The following is a 24575-nucleotide window of genomic DNA, read 5'->3' on the forward strand; positions in this document are numbered from 1 at the left end:
ACTAATAGCGGGCCTGGAAATCAGCTGATTACAGGGAATCCCAAGCAGTTGGTCCCTGGCAATTACACTCTTTATAAAAATATAAAATAAAATCCCGGCCCTAGAAGAAATTGTCATTTCGCTGCAAAACCTGGCATGCAGTTCCATCTCAGGCAGATATGTAATGATGAGAGTTGTGGAGATTAGATGAACGGTCTTGTCACCGGAGGCCCTAAAAGTGGTTCCCCCTTGGCCTATAAGAGGCTCTCGGAGGTTCCTTGTGTGTAGTGACCTCTTCTTCCGCTTGTGTAGAGCTTGTTGGCCACTAGACGCCTCTACGACGCAGAGAAGAGATTTCACCCCATTACCAGAGTCTGAGAGGGGCGCATTATTGGGGTGTGAGAGGCTGGATGGTCATATTGATGAATTGTTTCCCCCCGGCCATTCTGTCCAGACTGTTAGGAGTTGTTGGGACCAGTGGATGTATGAGGGTTCACAAGGTGACCGGGCTCAGGGCGCCCCCTACAGCCCACCAGTAGAGAGGAGCATCTGACCAGACTGTTAGGAGGTGTTGGGACAAGTGGATGTGTGAGGGCACACAAGGTGACCTGGCTCAGGACCCCCGACAGACCACCAGTAGAGAAGAGCGTCTGACCAGACTGTTAGGGAGTGTTGGGACCAGTGGATGTGTGAGGGCACACAAGGTGACCGGGCTCAGGACGCCCCCTACAGACCACCAGTAGAGAGGAGCGTCTGACCAGACTGTTAGGGGGTGTTGGGACCAGTGGATGTGTGAGGGCACACAAGGTGACCGGGCTCAGGGCACCCCCTACAGACCACCAGTAGAGAGGAGCATCTGACCAGACTGTTAGGGGGTGTTGGGACCAGTGGATGTGTGAGGGCACACAAGGTGACTGGGCTCAGGACCCCCGACAGACCACCAGTAGAGAGGAGTGTCTGACCAGACTGTTAGGAGGTGTTGGGACTAGTGGATGTGTGAGGGCACACAAGGTGACCGGGCTCAGGACCCCCGACAGACCACCAGTAGAGAGGAGCGTCTTACCAGACTGTTAGGGGGTGTTAGGACCAGTGGATGTGTGAGGGCACACGAGGTGACCAGGCTCAGGTCGCCCCCTACAGACCACCAGTAGACAGGATCATCTGGTCATTCGACAAACATGAGCAGCTCCAACTGTGTTGTTGTCCGCCATCCAGAGACAGGTGGTGTCATCCTTACAGGCCACTGTGTCTGTTGGAACCATTACTACATAGTAATAATACCCGTGGTAGAGCTTCCTGATCTACCATGCGTATCAACTGTATTGGCATCCAGAGGACAGCTATACATTTGAAAGCTACTCTTCCTTGGGGATCCAGAGACCCTGTTGCTAGGGGTTCCAGTGTGTATCAGCCGTCACTGTGGTACTTGCATTGTATTCATGAATCAGGCTGAATAGATCTTGAGGTTTCATTCAGATTGGAACAGATTTGAATATGTAGAGCAGTGCAAGGATCTGTGGAAGCAGCATTTGTGGCTGCAATCTATGGTGCTTTTTGGAATGGGCTTTATTGACACAACTGGTCAAGTTGGGTCAAATGAATGCAATTATGAGACTATCAAAATGCCCGATGCTTGATGTTCTTTATCTAATTCATTCCGGCAATGAAAGCTGATAAGGTAAAATATAGATACAGGCAGTATCAAATATTAACTGAGAGCAATAAATGTAGTTCAATGAAAGGTTTATGTTCAGGAACTTGTCAGCAAGTTGTCTCATATAAAGATATGAGTTGTAAATCTGTTCTAGAACTCTTACTGTACAATCAAGGCTTAAAGTGGTCCTCCACATTTACAGATACTGTACTTTTAAGCACAATGCCCTGTTAGGACACTGTGGCCAAATGAGCGTTCAGCTGACAGCTATTGAAGGTGTATGGGCACCTCTAGGACTATATGGCGACTTTGTCCACTGCACAGCTTGAGCAGATTGCAATATAGGCATGCAATATACATAGCTGATGGATCTGAATGACATCTAGTTACCGTGAGTGCGACCAGATGATCGCAAGAAATCCAAAGCTGCTCATCCCCATCCATTAGGTGCCGGTGTCGCAGATCTACACTGTGATCTGCGGCAGGGTTTCCATGTTCCTGCTCCGTCCTGCGAGCAGGAAAGTGGAATCCCCGTGGCTGAATAGTTCCATCTCTGGCTGGAATCGAATAGTGCCAAAAGGTCCCCATTGGTTATAATGGGGCCCGCCCCCTTTCTGCTCAGCTGCCCGGTCTTCGGACAGAAGAAAAAGCGCTGCATGCTTTCTTCTGGTATTTTTAGCCGGATCTGCGACGCAGATGTGAAACTGGCCTGACTGATACCGGCCTTGAGAAAACTGTAAGGAAACATTATGTTTATCCCAAAATGAATAGGATAATTAGTGAAACATTGTATCTTCTATACATTCTGCTCCATGCCGCATTGTCTTCCAAGGTCTTGTGAGTTATCTCCCCCGGAACAAGAATATCAGGCATTGAAATTCAACGTCCCCAGTCCTTCTTTCCCTTGACATTACCAGTCCTGGGAAAGTTGGGCTTACCCCATACACAGTAGAGTTCCATCTGGCTCTGCCGTTATTGGCTGGTTCTCATGACTAAACTCTAATGTCTTTGCGGGCCTTTAGAAACTGCAGGATCTTTAGTACAGGTCCCACATGGCCGTAGAGCCACTTGTATAGATACAAGACCACAGCTTACTTAGCCCAGCTCATTCTTTCAAGCTTCTCCTTTAGAGGATGCATTTATGACTCGAAAGACCTGTTGGCAGAGTTGTAAGTTGAAGCTTCTGGGAAGTAGGGAAAAATCTGTAACAGGCCTACCGCCTATCATGTTACATTTATAGTACTTGTGTCTTCCTTTAGGCCAAGAGAGAATGTTGTTTCTGCAATCCCCTATAGCTGCACTCCTGCCCATTGGTCACTATGGACATCATCTTCTTGGAGTTTCATAATTGAGGCTAGATCCTTGGGGGCTGACAGATGAGATCCCCATCAGTCGTCAGGAGGAGTTTTAAAGGAGCTGGTCGAGCATATGCTTTTCTCCTCCATTCAAAGTTTATGGCACTGATAGTAAATATGGCCATACACATTAGTTATATTGGAAAAGCGATTTCCAGGGTTCTAGCCAATCATCTAATGTGTACAGGGACCTCCTGACCTTTCCCTGATAGGAGATGCTGTGGGAGAGATAGAGTTGGATTTCAACAACCTGAGTCTTTTGTTCTCCAGGAGATAAGCTGGTGCCATGAGTGTCTGGCAGCGGCTAAGGGTCTTTTTAGGGTGCCTGTCCATGGGCATGATTTCGCCGGCGGTAAACCGTATCACGCCGGCCGACACTTTCCATAGCATTGTCCACGAGCGGACAATCATTGTAATTCTCCGCTTGCGGCGGGCTGCCCCGATTCTCCGCGGCCAGCCAATCCATCAGATAGGGCTGACCAGCGGAGAATCGGCGGCGGCTCCTGCTCCCGGGCGGCGGCTCCCATGGCGGAGATCTGCTGCGGGACTTCCATCGCCCGTGGACAGGGGGCCTTAGACAGCAGGATTGTCGGGTGCTTATGTGCCTAATGATCATCCCAGCAATAATTGCTCCTGTGCTTTCACACAGGAGCAATAGTCGTTCAGTGAGTTGAAGTGGATCGCGCTGGAGATCTCTTCTGGCCGCCCGCCTCCATTCACAGTAAACAGGCAGTCATTTATAGATGAACAACTGCCTGTTTACACGTGCCGGTCTTTGATTTCTATACCTGCCTAAACTGAATGACAAATGATAAGCCAACAAATCATCGCTCTTCATTCAGTTGCTGGCAGCGTTTACACTGAAGGATTATTGTTCAGTTTCATACTATCCAGTGAGTAACTGAACATTACGTTCCATGTAAACCGGCACTTACTTCCCCTTCTGTGTTCAGAGCACGAGTTTGGGAGTGTCTGGCGAGATAAGGGTATGTTCACACAGCTAAAATTTGCCGCAATCAAACTCGCACCTGCTATGTGATCCATTGATTTGAATGGGAATCCATGCTGTAATCTATACAGAGCAGATTTTTTTCGGTATGCAGAAAAAAAAGAAATGATTTATCACTTTGTAATGTGGATTCCGTTCCGAATCTGCGTTGGGAATACTAAATGGCTAAATCCACTTGCAGAGCTGCAGACATTCCTGTGCACAGCGGCAGATTTCTGCTCTCTTTTTAAGCAGAATCTGTGTGAAAATATCCGACAGGGCCTTTACTAGAGATGAGCGAACGTACTCGGCCACGCCCCTTTTTTGCCCGAGAGCCGCGATTTTCGCGGGCGAAAAGATTCGGGGGGCGCCGTGGGTGAGTGGGGGGTTGTAGCGGGGAGTGAGGGGGAGAGGAAGAGAGAGAGGGCTCCCCCCAGTTCCCCGCTGCTACCTCCCCACTCCGCTACGCCTCCCCCCGGCGCCCCCCGAATCTTTTCACCCGAGTACGGAAGTACTCGAAAATCGCGGTGCTCGATCGAGTAATTACTCGAAACGAGTAGGTTCGCTCATCTCTAGTCTTTACCTTTAAAAAAGTTTGTGGCAGCATCTCGGTTGCAAAAGAAAAAAAATCTTTATTCCTCCATCATGCAACATTTTGAGCGCAGTGGTCGGCATATGCTTGACATGCACCACTACTGGTGGAACGTTACAGGAAGGAGGAATAAAGTTTTTTTTTTCTCTTTTACACCTGAGATACTGTCACAAACTTTTCTACTGGACTATTGAGCCTGTGGATTCCAAACTCTGGTGACTGTGCATTTACCAACATATACCATATTCACTATCCTACCAAAGTAACTGGACCCCTGAGCAAGAATGAAAATAGTACTGTATTTAGTTCCATATGTTAATTCTTAGTGGGACTCTTTTGGCTGTAATGACATTGTATATTCTCCATGGCATGTTTTCTACTAACGTCTGATACACGTCAGCTGGTATTTCCCTCCATTCATCCTGCAAACACCTGGTGATGACCGCTGTTCAGATTTCATGACCCAAAATTTCAGTCATCCCAAAGATGTTCAATAGGTTCAGGTTGGGACTCTGGGCAGCCGGTGCAATCGTGGAACATCCATATCCTCAATCTAACGTAAAACCGCACTGGAACTGTGACAAAGCGCCTTGTCTTGTTGGAAGTATGGCCGACCATTCCCAGAGTATTGTCACATTGTCAGCAACACATTATTGTCTAGAATGTCAGGGAACACCTCCATGTTCATGGTTCATGTCACTACAACCAACGGACCGGGACCATGCCATGTAAATGATCCCCAGACCATAACAGAATATCCGCCGTACTGTTAGTACAACACATTTCGGCAGAAGGTGTTCCCAAGGATCCTCCACACTCAGGTACCTCCATCTGTTGTGACGATGAAGTAGTGTGATTCGTCACTCCATAGAACGGTCTTCCATTGCTCAACTGTTCAATGACAACGCTCCTTGCAGAAATGTAGACGGGACGATTCATCATCTATAAGAGAACTTGCCAGACTTTACTGTGTATGTCCCATCACTCCAGTGTGACCAGTAGAATGGACAGTGATAGAAGGTTCTCCACCAGCAGCAGGTTGGTGTGCATCGGCTCCTGGGATTTCTTGGCTCCTGGAGTGGGCAGATGAGCTGTCATCAGCTCCTTTCCAATAAGGCTTTCCGTTTTCAGGCCCCATAATTTATTACACCCCTGAAGTTCAGCTTCAGCACCACCGACCACACTGTGTTCTAATGCTAATTTGGAGCCATTACCCTAGGCCCGGGCCTATGGCTGCTTTGAGATGCCAATAATGAAGCACCTTCTGGGTGGCGCTACACTAACATTTACAGGATGAATGGAGGGAAATGCCAGCTGAAGTGTATCGGACATTAGTAGAATTCATCATTGTGTATGGGCAGCATAGTTAAACCTCTGTAAATGAGCCAGCAGTTACTTAGATAACAATCCTGCTATTGTAGTTTTTTATGCTGTTGATCAAAGTTCTCTAAATGACTGCAGGGTGAGAACAGGAAGACTATGGACATGTACATTGTTTTCAGCCTTCACTGAAAGCAACCTCATTGGAATGAGCGGGGCAAAGGTTCATAGATAAAGCTGTTACACTGCGTACCACCTACTCTCACTGTATGGGAATTAGGAGTGAGTTATACCACACGGTTAGATACTCCAGGACCCAACAGGCCACAAGCCGCTACACAATCTGCCATCACGGGTGTTTATCCAGGACCTTGGAACGTGTAGATTATTTCTGGTGAGTTTCCAACTAGTTAGGTCTCAGTTAGGGTTGTAGGAGCTCAAGTAGACTGGGTTACAGGTGTTATTGGGTTACAGGTGTTAGCACAGGGCTGGCAGATTGCAAGTGCCAATCTGCAAAATGCCTAACTAGACAACCCCTTCTCTGACAGTTGACACCCCTTATGCTAATATAGGTGCAGCTGGAGTATAGCGCCAAGTGGTACTTGCCAAAATGTGGAAGATCACTGCCAGGGGCGTAGCTATAGGGGGTGCAGACATAGCAGTTACTACCGGGCCATGGAGCATTAGGAGGCCCAAAGGCTCCCCTATCATATAAGAAGGTGCCAGTATTAAAATGCAACATGGATGGTTGGGGGGGGGGGGGGGCATGTTACAGATTCTGCATTGGGATCCCCTACATTTAGCCTCTGCCTAATCTTTTAACAATACCCCTACCTGCTAGTGATCCATCGATGGGCTTCTTAAGAGACCCAGCGATGCAGAGGAAAGTTGTGCTTTCACACAGGAGTGAGCGTTCAGTGAATGGAGGTGGAGTGCGTCAGAGATCTCTTCCTGCCGCCCCCCTCCATTCACTGTGAACAGGCAGTCATTAAAAGAAAATGACTGCCTGTTTACACTGAACGAGAAGTGGCTCACTAGTCACTGCGTTTCACTAAGCTGAAATGAAGCTACTAGCAACTAACGAGTGATTCTTCACTCGGTATCCTGTCTGGTCCTATGTTTACACTGGACAACTATCACTCAAAATCGCTTGTTTGATTGATTTTTCTGCCAATTGTTGGCCTGGTAAAGTTATCCCTAGGGGGGAGTAAGCATCATAAATACACCTATTCGCCTAATTCATAATGGTTATAAGGATTGACATTGGCACCATGCAAACCAAGGCAGATGGTGGGTACCATGAAAGCCTTGGCAAAGATGTCCTATGGTTGTCAAGCCATGGGTGTGATAGGCAGGTCACCCACTGTGTCTAGGATAACATTAATGTAACATTAAAGGAAAACTCCATGCAACACTGTATTGGCGGTGACTAGAGATGAGCGAGCATACTCGCTAAGGGCAATTGCTCGAGCGAGCATTGCCCTTAGCGAGTACCTGCCCGCTCGAGAGACAAGGTTCGGGTGCCGGCGCGGGGGAGCGGTGAGTTGCGTCAGTCAGCGTGAGGAAGAGATCTCCCCTCCGTTCCTCCCCGCTCTCCCCCGCAGCTCCCTGCCTGCCGCCGGCACCGGAACCTTGTCTCTCAAGCGTGCAGGTACTCGCTAAGGGCAATGCTTGCTTGAGCAATTGCCCTTAGCGAGTATGCTCGCTCATCACTAGCAGTGACTAATATAGTGACACATGCAACCAAAAACTTTTAGATCAAACAAACTCTAATCTGTATGGGAGCCTGTAGACTAAGCATAACCCAGTGTCCAGTGTATAAGTTTTGCTCAGGATTTCTTTAAGCATCTCAATGGTTCCTCATTAAGTCAATTTCCAAGTCATATGCTTATAGTAGAGAAAACTTACCGTGTAATTTTTTGAATTAGGTCCTTTCGAAGTTCTCCCACCTCCATGGACTCAGATTTACACAGCAATCACCAACCCAGAGTGGTTATAATTGGCGCAGGCTTTGCAGGACTTGGTGCTGCCACCACCCTGGTAAAGCATGGAGTAAAGAATCTTGTCATCTTAGAAGCATTAGATCGGGCCGGTGGAAGAGTTTGGACACACAAACCTTTTGGAACTGCTGCAGTGGAGCTTGGTGCCACCTGGATCCATGGTCAAGATGACAATCCACTTTACCAAATGGCCAAGGAGAGAGGACTACTGGCAGATGATGAGTTTAGTATGGTGACTTGCCAACCAGTATCTGTAACCCCACAGGATTACTTCTTTAATGAGCAAGGAAAACAACTTCCCTCAACTCAGGTGGAACATGTAACTGGCTTTTTTGGTAGGTTGATGTCTCAAATCAACCAGCAGGACTATAAACCAGAATGTCAGTCATTGTCAGTTGGGGAGTATCTAGATCGTGAGTTTTCCTTAACTGACCTTTCAAAGGCTGAGGGTTCGGAAGATATTTATGAGTGGTGTAAGCGAGTAGAGTGCATTGATGAAGCTTGTAACTCCATGTATGAATTCTCATTGAGTCAACTTGGCTTATACACCGCTCTTGAGGGACCCTTTTTTAACTCTTTGGGCAGTAAGGGTTACCAGGCACTGCTTGACCTCTTAATAGGCCAGTTACCATCTAATTCTCTTCGCTGCCGTAAGCCAGTTCAATGCATTCAATGGGAAGGCTCTTCATCGTCTGGTTTGAAGGCATCCAAACATCCAATCAACGTAGTTTGCGAAGATGGTGAGCAGTTTCCAACAGATCATGTCATTGTCACCGTGTCACTTGGATGCTTGAAGGAACGGGCGACTACTTTATTTGACCCTCCACTGCCAAAAGGAAAGATGGAGGCCATCCAGCGATTGGGATTTGGCACAGTAGCCAAGATCTTTTTGGAGTTCTCGAAGCCCTTTTGGCCAGATGACTGTGCTGGAATACAGTTGGTATGGCAACAAGGCCCAGAGAGTCTGAAGGGATATTCTGATGGGTGCAAACAGCAATTGTGGCGTTCAGAGTGGTTCAAGAAGATCGGAGGTTTTGACTGTGTTCCAATGCATAAAAGCACCCTCTGTGGTTGGATCACTGGATTGGCTGCAGAGCATATGGAGACCCTTCCTGAAAGTGAGGTGGGGGAAGTATGTGTCAGGTGAGAAACCAGTTCTATTGTTGGTAAAAAGCCACAAAATATAAAAAGAAACTAAGGGGCCTTAGGCTTAAATGGATTGTCCAGTATTAGAAAAACATGGCAACTTTTCCCCCCAGAACAGTACCACATTTGTCCGCAGGTTTATATATGGTATTGCATCCCTATTCACCTCAGTGGAGCAAAGCTGCAATACCAGACACAACCCATGGACAGGTTGGCTAGTCTTTTAGGAAGCCATGCTTTTCTAATCTTGGACAACCCCGTTGAAGCTGTTTTGTCACGAAGACAACCTCTTCTCTAATAATACCCATCCCAATGTTCAGCCGTTAGTCGCAGGTCCCTTTCCTGGAACCCTTGATGATCATATGTTATCAACGGGCAGTTTCATTCATATATTTCCCAGCAGCTGCTACTGCGGGGGAAATCAAATGTTACATGCCAGACATATAAAAAATACCCGTATACCTAGAGCATATGGATAAGGGTTCGTGATTGTACAACCCTTTCAACATAATTATCAGCTGTTGGGGTATATTCACACTCGTTGGGGTTTTTTGCAATTTTTATAAAATCACTACAAGCAAAGACAACCATTGAATACATCCAAATGTGAATGTTAATACCATATATCAGGAGTTGTCGAGTCGCTGATAACTTTAGGAAACTTGCAGGGTATGAATACTTTTGCAACAATTTTATTATTGCTCCAATGCATTTAAAAATCCCAGCTCCTATACGGACCTATATGTCTTCTTAGTTACAGACCTCAAGCATACCCTGTGTTGTCTGATCCTGCGGTCATGTGTAAGGATACATCATCTGCATAGTCGCTACAGCGAGTTGTTAGCCATTACAATTATTCATGTTCACGGTCGCTGAAGCGCACATCTCCCTGCAAAGTTTATTGGCTACTATTTGAATGATACACGATTGTCTGTTTACACCAGATGATAATTAATCAACCAGCGACTATTTTTAGGTGAACTCAAAGGAAGGGACTAGTGAACGAATAATCACTCGTCACCCAGTTGGTGGCCATGTTTACAGCTCCTTCAGACTTCTATCACTTGTTCTGTATCAAGACCAGAGTGGAACTTCCGAGAAGGTTCTCCTGGTGGTTAGCGAGGCTTGCAGCCGCAGATACTTGATTGCTGAACGTCCTATATATCTCAAGGCATTCAGTGGAGTTGTACCCACACTTGGTACAACTAATGCAGGTGAGAGCACACCCTATGGATCACCCATGCCCGAATTGTACAGATCCTGCTACTTTCAGATCCTACTCGTATTCTCTTTTTTCCAAGTGTATCTCTTTCTCTAAAGGTAACCTGTACATAGGATGACTAATAGCTTGAAGGAGCGAATGCAAACAATAGCTGTTCAGTGTAACCATGGCCATCAACAGGGTAATGAACGATAACTGGCTCACGAGTCGCTAGTTTTTTCGTTTCATAGTATGTTAGGCTGAAAAAAGACCATGTCCATCTCGTTCAGCCTGTTTCCACCCCCCCCCCTTGTTGATCCAGAGGAAGGCATAAAAAATAAAAACAGTGAGGCAGAAGACAATTTAGCCCATTTGGGGAAAGAAGTTCTTCTCGACTCCATAATGGCAGTCAGAATAATCCCTGGATAAACGTTTGAAAGTTCCTACCTGACTGTAAGACCCGGATCAACAACCCCGCTGGTTATTTAATGTCTATATCCAGTAATATCATAGCACTCTAAAAAGACATCTAGTTTCCTTTTAAATTCCTCTATCGATTTGGCATTGCCGCGGCAACCAGCTCACCTAAAAAAAAAGAGTCACTGGTTGATGAAACGTCGCCTGTTGTACATAGTCCTTCGTATTGGAATGACTTGTGAATGAATTTGCATGGAAATACAAACAATGTCGGCAAACAACTAATGAACAGTAAAGGCTCATTTACATGGAACGATGATCGCTCAAAATTTGCTGAAACGACAGTTTGAGTGACCGTTTTGAGCGATCATCTTTGCATGTCTATAAGTAGCAAATTAGCTACTAAAGAGCTAATGCAGGCGGAGTGGGATACCGCCGCGATAGCTCAGAGAACAAAGCAGCTGTTTTTTGCATGCAAACAGCTGCTTTGTTCTCAGCGCTTTCAGCTGGTGTCCCAATGAGAACTGCCAGCGGGATACCAGCTGAAAGAATGCTATCAGCACCGTCTGCTGAGATATCAGCATGCGGCGCTGATGAGGCTCATCGCTAATTTCTAGCTTGCTAGAAATGAGCGATGAACAAACAGTGCACGAAAAGTGCACAATGGCTGTGCATTGAGATGCAATGGTTATCGCTCAAAAGATGGCTGTTATCGAATTTTGAGCGAATGAATGTGTCTAAATGGGCTTTAAGCGCTGTGTGTAAGAGCAAACAAATGCCTGTTATTCATAAGCTTCAGCAACTGCCCGAGTGACTATCTGAATGATAATTGCGCATTGTAAAGGTACCCCTGCAGCCCTTTTACATGGGAGAATTCTTAGGCGATAAACAACCTCTATTTGCAGTAAACAGGCAGTCCTAGATAGTTGAACAGCTGCCTGTTTACATAAGCCGATCCTTGCTCACTTTTTATGCGTGCAGAAATCGAAAGACGAATAATAAGCGAATGCATTATTGTTCACCATTAATTTGCGGCAAACACTCACACTGAACAATTATCAGTTAGATTCCCGCAATGCAGCAAGAAATTGCGTGATTATCGCCCCTGTAAAAAGGCCCAAACTTTCTTGATTAAAAAAGTAGACCGTTTTTGACAAATACTATTTGTCAAGTTCAATTTCTGCTGCATTGGGACAATTACAAAATGTTTGCAAATATAAAGACCTTTTGTTATTTCCTACTGATTTGGAGATCCACCGTGTTTGTTTTTCTTCTTTCGTCTCCAGGGGGTTTTAGCTGAAATGTAATTTGTGTTTCAGTTTTGTAGCAGTTCAATTTATGGTTACTTTGTTTTTGTATCTGCAATTCCAACACATTGCATCTCATCGGCCTATTCAAACCCTGTGGTTTGGGCCTACAAATGAGTGGTGACGATGTGGGTGTTGTGCTGGGCGCAGGTTTGTTTGTCAGTTTCACATTACATGTTGTGCAATCAGATAAGACCAAAAACAGTTTTGGTGTAGCAGTGAATGTTTTTAGTTGTTGCTCCTTCAGGGAAAGCCTGATGACACATATCATTGCTTTTATTACTCCTGAATGGCAAATCTGGCCCTCGATGGATGGTAACTGTCCGGTAGTTATTAATATACTTTCCATATTAAGTGGCGCCTGCTGCTGCTGGGGAAATGTAATGCTACATGCCACTAATCATTGATTACATAAATGGGCTCGTTTGGCCAGAACAAGGGCTACTCTTTGTAAGTGTCTGATGGAATGCAAGTCTTGAGCAAGAAACCCTACGGTATGATGTCTATATGCCGTAAAAGGGTAATCATGAGACACTCCCTTAAAGCCCATTTACACGCAAAAGTAATCTTTCAAACAATTGAAAGTTTAAGCGATCATTTTGCATAAAGTGCTTATGGATACTAATGTCCATTAACCCTTTATCAGCTCCAGGAATTCCAGGTCCTCCAGGAACTGTTTGCAGAGCCCAGCATGTGGGCTGGGCTCTGCACACAGCTGCATTGTTCTCCTCAAGGGTTTCGGCTGAATACAATGTAATCTCCCGACTCCCCCTGAGAACACATCATGCGGTCTGTTGAGAGATACTTTACCTCTCTGCAGCTGAAAGATGGATTTTTAGCTCGCCTCAAAATTATTGTTCAGATGCAAAGTGCACGATGGCCGCATTTACACTCAACGATTATCGCTCATTTGTGGTTGTTTGAATGAATTTTGAGTGATAATCATTGTGTGTAAATGGGCCTTTACACCTATAGATGTAAATGTGCTTGGAAATTCTTAGCACTGGAGATAAAGGGGCATAATGAAGTATTTTTTGTCAATCATCCCATTGAGGAACACTCCAGCCTTCAGTCATGAGAAAGATAGAGTTTAGATTTTGTGCCCCTTTTAGAGTTCTTATGCTCCTAGGGTCCTTTTAGACAAGCCGATTATCGTTTGAACGTGCAATTGACGTTTCCAGTAACTCGTTTGCACTCATGCAGCCTGTTTATACGAGCAGAAACCTCATTGGCTCCTTCAAACGAGAATCGATCAATCCCTATATACGTGAATTAGAGGGACTGAACGAGCGCTGGTTAACCCTAACGAGCCAACGATGATTTTTATGCCTGTATTCACTGAATGTACGAAAAGTGAACAATTATCGTGCGGTCGTCGGCTCGCATTACGACTGAACTCTTATTGTTCGCTTTCGCTCATTTGAACTATTTTTTGAATGATAATTGTTCCACCTTTAAAGCGCCCTTTTAGTTATTTCTGGATGAGGAACAACAACCACTCAGCTCTTCCCGGACCCTCGAAATGATTCCTGCATTTCACCTGTTTTGTCTTGCGTTCTCTTAGGCACTTGGCAGGAAGCCGCAGGCTTTATCACGTATCCAGCCTTTCTCCTCCGAGCCGCTATTGAAAATGTTTCCAGCTGCTATCTGGGGAACGCTGAGTGAGGGAATCACCATGATGAGGCCGTTAATAGTCCCACTTCCATTGAATTAGCTGCTTCGATCCATTAAGTAATTCACAGAATTTCCATCTTAGCGTTTGCTGAATCATTACGGTTCTTGCAGTATTCCACTTAGATTACATTCAGCGTTTATTGAACTGTTCTCAAATAATTTTTTAATTATTTCTTTTTTAGGCTACTGAAAAAATTTACGGGCTGGCCAGTGACGGAACTGCAGGGGGTGCTTCGCTCCACATGGTATACTAACCCCTATATACGAGGGTCTTACACCAATGTGCCTGTGGGAGTGGATGCTGTAAAGGAGCAAATGGCCCTGGCAGAGCCACTACCATCCACATATCAGAGGAAGAGCCTACTGGTATGTAGTAATGATATATTACACTAACTCTCTAATACAGCCCCCTATATACAAATATATAGCTACTGTAACGCTGCCTCCTAGGTACAAGAACATCACTACTATAATACTGCCCCCTATGTACAGGACTAACTACTTTAATACTGCCCCTTATGTATAAGAATACAAGTGCTACCGAATTATACTGCCTCCAATGTACAAGAATATATCTACTATAATACTGCCCCCTATGTACAGGAATATAACTACTATAAAACTGCCCCTATGTACAAGGATATAACTACTATAATACTGCCTCCTATGTACAAGAATATAACGACTATAATACTGCCCCCTATGTACAAGAATATAACTACTATAATACTGCCCCCTACGTACAAGAATATAACTACTATAATACTGCTCCCTACGTACAAGAATATAACTACTATAATACTGCCCCCTATGTACAAGAATATATCTACTTTAATACTGCCCCCTATGTACAGGAATATAACTACTATAAAACTGCCCCTATGTACAAGGATATAACTACTATAATACTGCCCCCTATGTACAAGAATATAACTACTATAGTACTGCTCCCTATGTACAAGAATATAACTACTATAGTACTGCTCCCTATGTACAAGAATATAACTACTATAATACTGCCCCCTATGTACAAGAATATAACTACTATAATACTGCCCCCTATGTACAAAAACATAACTACTATAATACTGATCCTATATATAACAATATAACTACTATAATACTACTCCTATGTACAAGAATATAACTACTATAATACTGCGTCCTATGTACAAAAATATAACTACTATAATACTGCTCCTATGTACAAGAATATAACTGCTATAATACTGCCCCCTATACAAAACTATAACTACTATAATACTGCTCCTATGTACAAGAATATAACTACTATAATACTGCCCCCTATGTACAAGAATATAACTACTATAATACTGCCCTCCTATGTGCAAGAATATAACTACTATAATACTGCCCCCTATGTACAAGAATATATGTACTATAATACTGCCCCCTATGTACAAGAAGATAACTATTACCATGTTTCCTTGAAAATAAGACCGTGTCTTATATTAATTTTTGTTCAAAAAGGTTTAACTTTTTTACATGTATAGCTGCCTGGACACTAGTTAAATTGACTTTTTTAATTAACTGTTAGCAGGGCTTCATTTTGGAGTAGGGCTTATTTCAAGCAGCTTTAAAAAGCCTGAAAAATCATATTGCATCCTCAAAAATTCTGGGAAATCATGCTATGTCTTATTTTCAGGGAAACAAGGTATAATACTGCCCCTATCTACAAGCATATAATTACTATAATACTGCCCCTATGTAAAAGAATATAACTACTATAATGCTGCTCCTATGTACAAGAATATAACTAATATAATGCTGCTCCTATGTACAAGAATATAACTACTATAATACTGCCCCCTATGTACAAGAATTTAACTACTATAATACAGCCCCTATATACAAGAATATAACTACTATAAGACTCCCCCCTATGTACAAGAATATAACTACTATAATACTGCCCCTTATGTACAAGAATATAACTACTATAATACTGCCCCCTATGTACAAGAATTTAACTACTATAATACAGCCCCTATAAACAAGAATATAACTACTATAATACTGCCCCTATGTACAAGAATATAACTACTATAATACTGCCCTCTATGTACAAGAATATAACTACTATAATACTGCCCCCTATGTACAAGAATATATCTACTATAATACTGCCCCCTATGTACAGGAATATAACTACTATAAAACTGCCCCTATGTACAAGGATATAACTACTATAATACTGCCCCCTATGTACAAGAATATAACTACTATAGTACTGCTCCCTATGTACAAGAATATAACTACTATAGTACTGCTCCCTATGTACAAGAATATAACTACTATAATACTGCCCCCTATGTACAAGAATATAACTACTATAATACTGCCCCCTATGTACAAAAACATAACTACTATAATACTGATCCTATATATAACAATATAACTACTATAATACTACTCCTATGTACAAGAATATAACTACTATAATACTGCGTCCTATGTACAAAAATATAACTACTATAATACTGCTCCTATGTACAAGAATATAACTGCTATAATACTGCCCCCTATACAAAACTATAACTACTATAATACTGCTCCTATGTACAAGAATATAACTACTATAATACTGCCCCCTATGTACAAGAATATAACTACTATAATACTGCCCTCCTATGTGCAAGAATATAACTACTATAATACTGCCCCCTATGTACAGGAATATAACTACTATAAAACTGCCCCTATGTACAAGGATATAACTACTATAATACTGCCCCCTATGTACAAGAATATAACTACTATAGTACTGCTCCCTATGTACAAGAATATAACTACTATAGTACTGCTCCCTATGTACAAGAATATAACTACTATAATACTGCCCCCTATGTACAAGAATATAACTACTATAATACTGCCCCCTATGTACAAAAACATAACTACTATAATACTGATCCTATATATAACAATATAACTACTATAATACTACTCCTATGTACAAGAATATAACTACTATAATACTGCGTCCTATGTACAAAAATATAACTACTATAATACTGCTCCTATGTACAAGAATATAACTGCTATAATACTGCCCCCTATACAAAACTATAACTACTATAATACTGCTCCTATGTACAAGAATATAACTACTATAATACTGCCCCCTATGTACAAGAATATAACTACTATAATACTGCCCTCCTATGTGCAAGAATATAACTACTATAATACTGCCCCCTATGTACAAGAATATATGTACTATAATACTGCCCCCTATGTACAAGAAGATAACTATTACCATGTTTCCTTGAAAATAAGACCGTGTCTTATATTAATTTTTGTTCAAAAAGGTTTAACTTTTTTACATGTATAGCTGCCTGGACACTAGTTAAATTGACTTTTTTAATTAACTGTTAGCAGGGCTTCATTTTGGAGTAGGGCTTATTTCAAGCAGCTTTAAAAAGCCTGAAAAATCATATTGCATCCTCAAAAATTCTGGGAAATCATGCTATGTCTTATTTTCAGGGAAACAAGGTATAATACTGCCCCTATCTACAAGCATATAATTACTATAATACTGCCCCTATGTAAAAGAATATAACTACTATAATGCTGCTCCTATGTACAAGAATATAACTAATATAATGCTGCTCCTATGTACAAGAATATAACTACTATAATACTGCCCCCTATGTACAAGAATTTAACTACTATAATACAGCCCCTATATACAAGAATATAACTACTATAAGACTCCCCCCTATGTACAAGAATATAACTACTATAATACTGCCCCTTATGTACAAGAATATAACTACTATAATACTGCCCCCTATGTACAAGAATTTAACTACTATAATACAGCCCCTATAAACAAGAATATAACTACTATAATACTGCCCCTATGTACAAGAATATAACTACTATAATACTGCCCTCTATGTACAAGAATATAACTACTATAATACTGCCCCCTATGTACAAGAATATATCTACTATAATACTGCCCCCTATGTACAGGAATATAACTACTATAAAACTGCCCCTATGTACAAGGATATAACTACTATAATACTGCCCCCTATGTACAAGAATATAACTACTATAGTACTGCTCCCTATGTACAAGAATATAACTACTATAGTACTGCTCCCTATGTACAAGAATATAACTACTATAATACTGCCCCCTATGTACAAGAATATAACTACTATAATACTGCCCCCTATGTACAAAAACATAACTACTATAATACTGATCCTATATATAACAATATAACTACTATAATACTACTCCTATGTACAAGAATATAACTACTATAATACTGCGTCCTATGTACAAAAATATAACTACTATAATACTGCTCCTATGTACAAGAATATAACTGCTATAATACTGCCCCCTATACAAAACTATAACTACTATAATACTGCTCCTATGTACAAGAATATAACTACTATAATACTGCCCCCTATGTACAAGAATATAACTACTATAATACTGCCCTCCTATGTGCAAGAATATAACTACTATAATACTGCCCCCTATGTACAAGAATATATGTACTATAATACTGCCCCCTATGTACAAGAAGATAACTATTACCATGTTTCCTTGAAAATAAGACCGTGTCTTATATTAATTTTTGTTCAAAAAGGTTTAAATTTTTTACATGTATAGCTGCCTGGACACTAGTTAAATTGACTTTTTTAATTAACTGTTAGCAGGGCTTCATTTTGGAGTAGGGCTTATTTCAAGCAGCTTTAAAAAGCCTGAAAAATCATATTGCATCCTCAAAAATTCTGGGAAATCATGCTATGTCTTATTTTCAGGGAAACAAGGTATAATACTGCCCCTATCTACAAGCATATAATTACTATAATACTGCCCCTATGTAAAAGAATATAACTACTATAATACTGCCCCCTATGTACAAGAATATAACTACTATAATACTGCCCCCTATGTACAAAAACATAACTACTATAATACTGATCCTATATATAACAATATAACTACTATAATACTACTCCTATGTACAAGAATATAACTACTATAATACTGCGTCCTATGTACAAAAATATAACTACTATAATACTGCTCCTATGTACAAGAATATAACTGCTATAATACTGCCCCCTATACAAAACTATAACTACTATAATACTGCTCCTATGTACAAGAATATAACTACTATAATACTGCCCCCTATGTACAAGAATATAACTACTATAATACTGCCCTCCTATGTGCAAGAATATAACTACTATAATACTGCCCCCTATGTACAAGAATATATGTACTATAATACTGCCCCCTATGTACAAGAAGATAACTATTACCATGTTTCCTTGAAAATAAGACCGTGTCTTATATTAATTTTTGTTCAAAAAGGTTTAACTTTTTTACATGTATAGCTGCCTGGACACTAGTTAAATTGACTTTTTTAATTAACTGTTAGCAGGGCTTCATTTTGGAGTAGGGCTTATTTCAAGCAGCTTTAAAAAGCCTGAAAAATCATATTGCATCCTCAAAAATTCTGGGAAATCATGCTATGTCTTATTTTCAGGGAAACAAGGTATAATACTGCCCCTATCTACAAGCATATAATTACTATAATACTGCCCCTATGTAAAAGAATATAACTACTATAATGCTGCTCCTATGTACAAGAATATAACTAATATAATGCTGCTCCTATGTACAAGAATATAACTACTATAATACTGCCCCCTATGTACAAGAATTTAACTACTATAATACAGCCCCTATATACAAGAATATAACTACTATAAGACTCCCCCCTATGTACAAGAATATAACTACTATAATACTGCCCCTTATGTACAAGAATATAACTACTATAATACTGCCCCCTATGTACAAGAATTTAACTACTATAATACAGCCCCTATATACAAGAATATAACTACTATAATACTGCCCCCTATGTGCATGAATATAACTACTATAATACTGCCCCCTATGTACAAGAATTTAACTACTATAATACAGCCCCTATAAACAAGAATATAACTACTATAATACTGCCCCTATGTACAAGAATATAACTACTATAATACTGCCGCCTATGTACAAGAATATAACTACTATAATACTGCTCCCTATGTACAAGAATATAACTACTATAATACTGCCCCCTATGTACAAGAATTTAACTACTATAATACAGCCCCTATATACAAGAATATAACTACTATAAGACTCCCCCCTATGTACAAGAATATAACTACTATAATACTGCCCCTTATGTACAAGAATATAACTACTATAATACTGCCCCCTATGTACAAGAATATAACTACTATAATACTGCCTCCTATGTACAAGAATATAACTACTATAATACTGCCCCCTATGTACAAGAATTTAACTACTATAATACAGCCCCTATATACAAGAATATAACTACTATAATACTGCCCCCTATGTGCATGAATATAACTACTATAATACTGCCCCCTATGTACAAGAATTTAACTACTATAATACAGCCCCTATAAACAAGAATATAACTACTATAATACTGCCCCTATGTACAAGAATATAACTACTATAATACTGCCGCCTATGTACAAGAATATAACTACTATAATACTGCTCCCTATGTACAAGAATATAACTACTATAATACTGCTATGTAGAATATAACTACCATAATACTGCCCCTATGTACAATAATATAACTACTATAATATTGTCCCCTATGTACAAAAATATAACTACTATAATACTTCCCCCTATGTACAAGAATATAACTACTATAATACTGCCCCTATGTACAATAATATTACTACTATAATACTGCCCCTATGTACAAGAATATAACTACTATAATACTGCTATGTAGAATATAACTACCATAATACTGCCCCTATGTACAATAATATAACTACTATAATATTGTCCCCTATGTACAAAAATATAACTACTATAATACTTCCCCCTATGTACAAGAATATAACTACTATAATACTGCCCCTATGTGCAATAATATAACTACTATAATACTGCCCCCTATGTACAAGAATATTACTAACCATGCTGGTGTAAGGCCGGTTTCACATCTGCGTTGGAACCACTGTCTCACAAATCGGCTTTAAAATAGCAGAAGCAAAAAGAAGAATACCAAAAGCCAGGCAGCTGAATGGAAAGCGAACGGACCTCATTATAGTCAAAGGAGCCCGTCCGTTGCTGTTCAGTTCCGTCTAGAGACTGATCCATTTGTTCACAGGAATTCCCATTTTCCTGCTCCCCAAATGTAACAGGAAAGCTGAATCTCCCAGTCCAGATGTAAAACCATTCCAAACTGGGTATTTTCTGCATATAATTATGTATGTACAGCTGTTATCACTCTATACAGGATGTATAGCTTATATCAACCATGCTGATAAAAACTGGCCCAGGGTATACCTGCATGGTCTATATCACTACATATGAGGGATGTATAGCTTATACCAGCTGTACATATAAAATTATATACAGGAAATCTCCAGGTTCCACCAGTATGCTCCATATCACTCTATACAGTAGATGTATATCCTTCAGTATATAGTGATATGTCCCATGTTGGTGTAACCTGGAGATCTCCTGTATATAATTATATATGTACAACTAGTATAACTTATACCGGCTATACATATTTGAGTATATACAGTACTTACTATTGCGTTTACTCTTCCTCCGCTCCCGACACTGTCAGTGAGCCGACGGCCGGACTAATCATGCGGCCGTCAGCTCGCTGACAGACTGCCTTCAGTTCCCTAATTAACAACTGCAGTCTGTCAGCGGGACGAGCACGCGCCCGGAGATTCTGCAGCCTGTAATTGGCTGCCACATACCCCGGTAATCCCCTTCTTGAGTGCCAACTCGCATTGGTGAAACTGTATCTGGCAGGGGGCCCGCAGGCCCTTGTTTGCTAAGGGGCCAGGTTGCAATTGCCACCCCTAGCAGTAAAATAACGCTCTGAAGGTCTCCGCTGTGGATTCCAGCCACTTCTCTGCAGTGCGGCCCACTTATCAGCCACCATCTTGATGCTGAAATATTTTGGTTTCACTTTCACATCTATCCCCTTCTGCATCCACACAGTTATATCGTTTCTTTCTACAGGGGAGGCAGTTTATTTATCCTTAGCTCTTATAGTTTTCTAAATAAGCTACAGACCATAAGTATACAATCAGGCGGATGAGCTGTCATCTCCTCTATCATAGCTGTGTGATCATCAGTAAGGCCTCCCTCACACAGACGTTTGCAGAAACACAGTGTTTTTCAATGCTGCATTTACTGCATTTTCAGCAGCGCTAGCACGGGTTTTGCCAGCGTTTTGGCTTCATTTTCAGCACAGCTGAAAACCCAGCCAAGGAAGCTGAAAAAAAAACCATACTCACCTGGTAGACGCCGTTGGGTCCCTGCCGCTGCTCTCCGGGGCTCCGTGCAGGCCTTCCAGCACTTGTAATCCTCAACAGACCATCTTTTGCTTATAATATGGGTTGAAGACCACGCCTCCAGCAAAAGATTGCTCTAAATGGGCGGAGCCATTCAATGAATGGCTGTGATTGGCCAAGTGTCTCAGGCAATCAGAGCAATCTCTTGCTGAAGGCGGGGCCTTCCATCTCCGTTACCAGAAAGATATGCTTTGTCGGGGATGACAAGTGCAGTGGAAGCCTGCACAAAGCTTCGGAGAGCAGCGGCAGGGACCCGACGGAGTCTACTAGATGAGTATTGATTTTTTTTTTTTCTCTCACATAGTGTAGCTAGGGCGTTTTGCGCTGCTTAAAACTTGGTACCAAGTTGTGCCACATTTTTGGCAGCGCTGAAACCACTGCCCGTTCATTTCAATGGGCAATGCAGAACTGAAAATGGACAAAGATGGAACATGCACCGCTGCATTTTGGCGCTTGTGTGAAAAGCCCCATTGAAATGAATGGGAGCGTTGTACAGAGTTTAGTGCTGCGCTGAAAAAGCAGTGCTAAACACTGTCCAAAAACGCTTGTGTGGGGAGGCCTAACTATGACAGGAATGTCTGTGCGTTTCTGGTCCGGTGAAACAGCATCACACAGACTGAGAAACTGACTAGAAAAGGAACACCTAACCCCAAGTAGATCTGAGCTGGTCAAATATGAGATCACATGACCATCTGAGGAGAAAGAGGCCCAGAGTTTCAGAAAGAAAAAAAAACTAACCAAAGTAAAGGTGCATTTACACTGCAAAAATTATCACTCAAAAGATGGCTTTTGAGTGATCATTTTGAGAAAAACTACTACTTGGTACTAATGTCTATTAGTAACAATTAGTAGCATGTTAGTCTCTTTTAGCTGCATTCAGGAAACAGACCACCCGCTGTTCCCTGATTACATTCCCTTTGTTCTTCCCTGGGAGAAAGGAGGGGGGAATTGACAGTTGAGAGAATGCAATCAGCTGTAATTAGCTCTCTCTGGGCTGAACACAGCGTGTGGTCCTGCTTATCATCTGTTCTGCCGAACAATGGTTTTCAGGCAGAACTGAAAAACGTCTTTCAGCAGAAAACTGAAAGATTAGCACATTGACACTCAACGATTATCACTCAAAAGATGGCTTTTGAGCGAATTTTGAGCAATAATCGTTGTGTCTAAATGGCCCTTAACACTAGAGTACTTATATATATGGGGGGAAGGGGAGGAGCTACATAATAAATGCATTCAAAAAATCACCGGAGTTACCCTTCAAACAATAAAAACAATTATTTGCTGAAACATTTCCTTTAATACTTTAGACATCTAGATAACTTACAACTGATGAATGTTTTTCTCGATTGCAGCCCTTGCAGGTTCTTTTTGCTGGAGAAGCTACGCATCCCAACTTCTACACGACCACACATGGCGCCTATATGAGTGGAGTACGGGAGGCAGAAAGGCTCATAAAACTGTACGAGAGTAAAGTGAACCCACGCCTGTAATGCCACCATGTCTGCAATAAAGCCAACGGTGGCATCAGTGTGTCTGTGGCTTTATGTGCCACCAAAGACCTCAGACTTTGCACAGATGCCTTTATTTATAACATGCCTCCTACCTCTGATTTAATCAGGTTCTCCATTCCTACAGCTGCTTGAAAACTACAGCACCCAGCATGCTGCAGCGCTCAGAGCATGCTGAGGGTTGTTGTCGTATACAGCAGCTGGAAAGCCTTAGGTTGGAGACCACTGATGCCACAGAATAAGAGAGTTCAAAAAGCCATCCTATAATACTAACCATGTTAAAGCAAAACCAAACCAAAGGAGCACTTCGATTATACTGCATTCGCTCATGTGAATCCTGGAGATACATTTAAAATTGCACTAATTCTCATTGAATGCATGCCCATAATTTTAATATTGAAATTATATTAAATGTATGTCATTTTTATGAAAATAATAATTTAAAAAAATCTTGTGTAACTATGAACAAAAAAGAAGTGTCTTTTGTGTGCTGCAATTTTGTATTATGAATTATGTAATTTTATGGCATGAATGATAAGTATTCTGCATGATGGGGCTGTTTTCCAACTCCTAAAATACTGCTATTTATGTACAAGAATATAACCACTTTAATACTGCCCCTATGTACAACAATATAACTACTATAATACTGCCCCCTATGTACAAGAATATAACTACTATAATACTGCCCCCTATGTACAAGAACATAACTACTGTAATACTGCTCTCTATGTACAAGAATATAACTAGTATAATACTGCCCTCTATGTACAAGAATATAACTGCTATAATGCTGCCCTCTATGTACAAGAATATAACTACTATAATACTGCCCCTATGTACAAGAATATAACTACTATAATACTGCTCCCTATGTACAAGAATATAACTACTATAATACTGCCTCATATGTACAAGAATATAACTACTATAATACTGCCTCCTATGTACAAGAATATAAATACTATAATACTGCCTCCTATGTAC

At 41.4% G+C, this 24575-nt stretch overlaps 1 protein-coding gene across 1 annotated transcript; it reads left to right on the top strand.

Moving 5' to 3' along the window:
- The first annotated feature begins 7820 nt into the window (after positions 1-7820).
- On the top strand, positions 7821-24047 carry LOC136576331 (peroxisomal N(1)-acetyl-spermine/spermidine oxidase-like). The gene is made up of 3 exons (XM_066575526.1): positions 7821-9031; positions 13816-13999; positions 23433-24047. Exons 1-3 carry the CDS (start codon positions 7842-7844, stop codon positions 23568-23570), a joined length of 1512 nt encoding a protein of 503 aa, XP_066431623.1. The 5' UTR covers positions 7821-7841; the 3' UTR covers positions 23571-24047.
- Positions 24048-24575: the final 528 nt, after the last annotated feature.

This window comes from Eleutherodactylus coqui, chromosome 8 (assembly GCF_035609145.1).
Source record: "Eleutherodactylus coqui strain aEleCoq1 chromosome 8, aEleCoq1.hap1, whole genome shotgun sequence".
Classification (NCBI taxonomy): domain Eukaryota; kingdom Metazoa; phylum Chordata; class Amphibia; order Anura; family Eleutherodactylidae; genus Eleutherodactylus; species Eleutherodactylus coqui.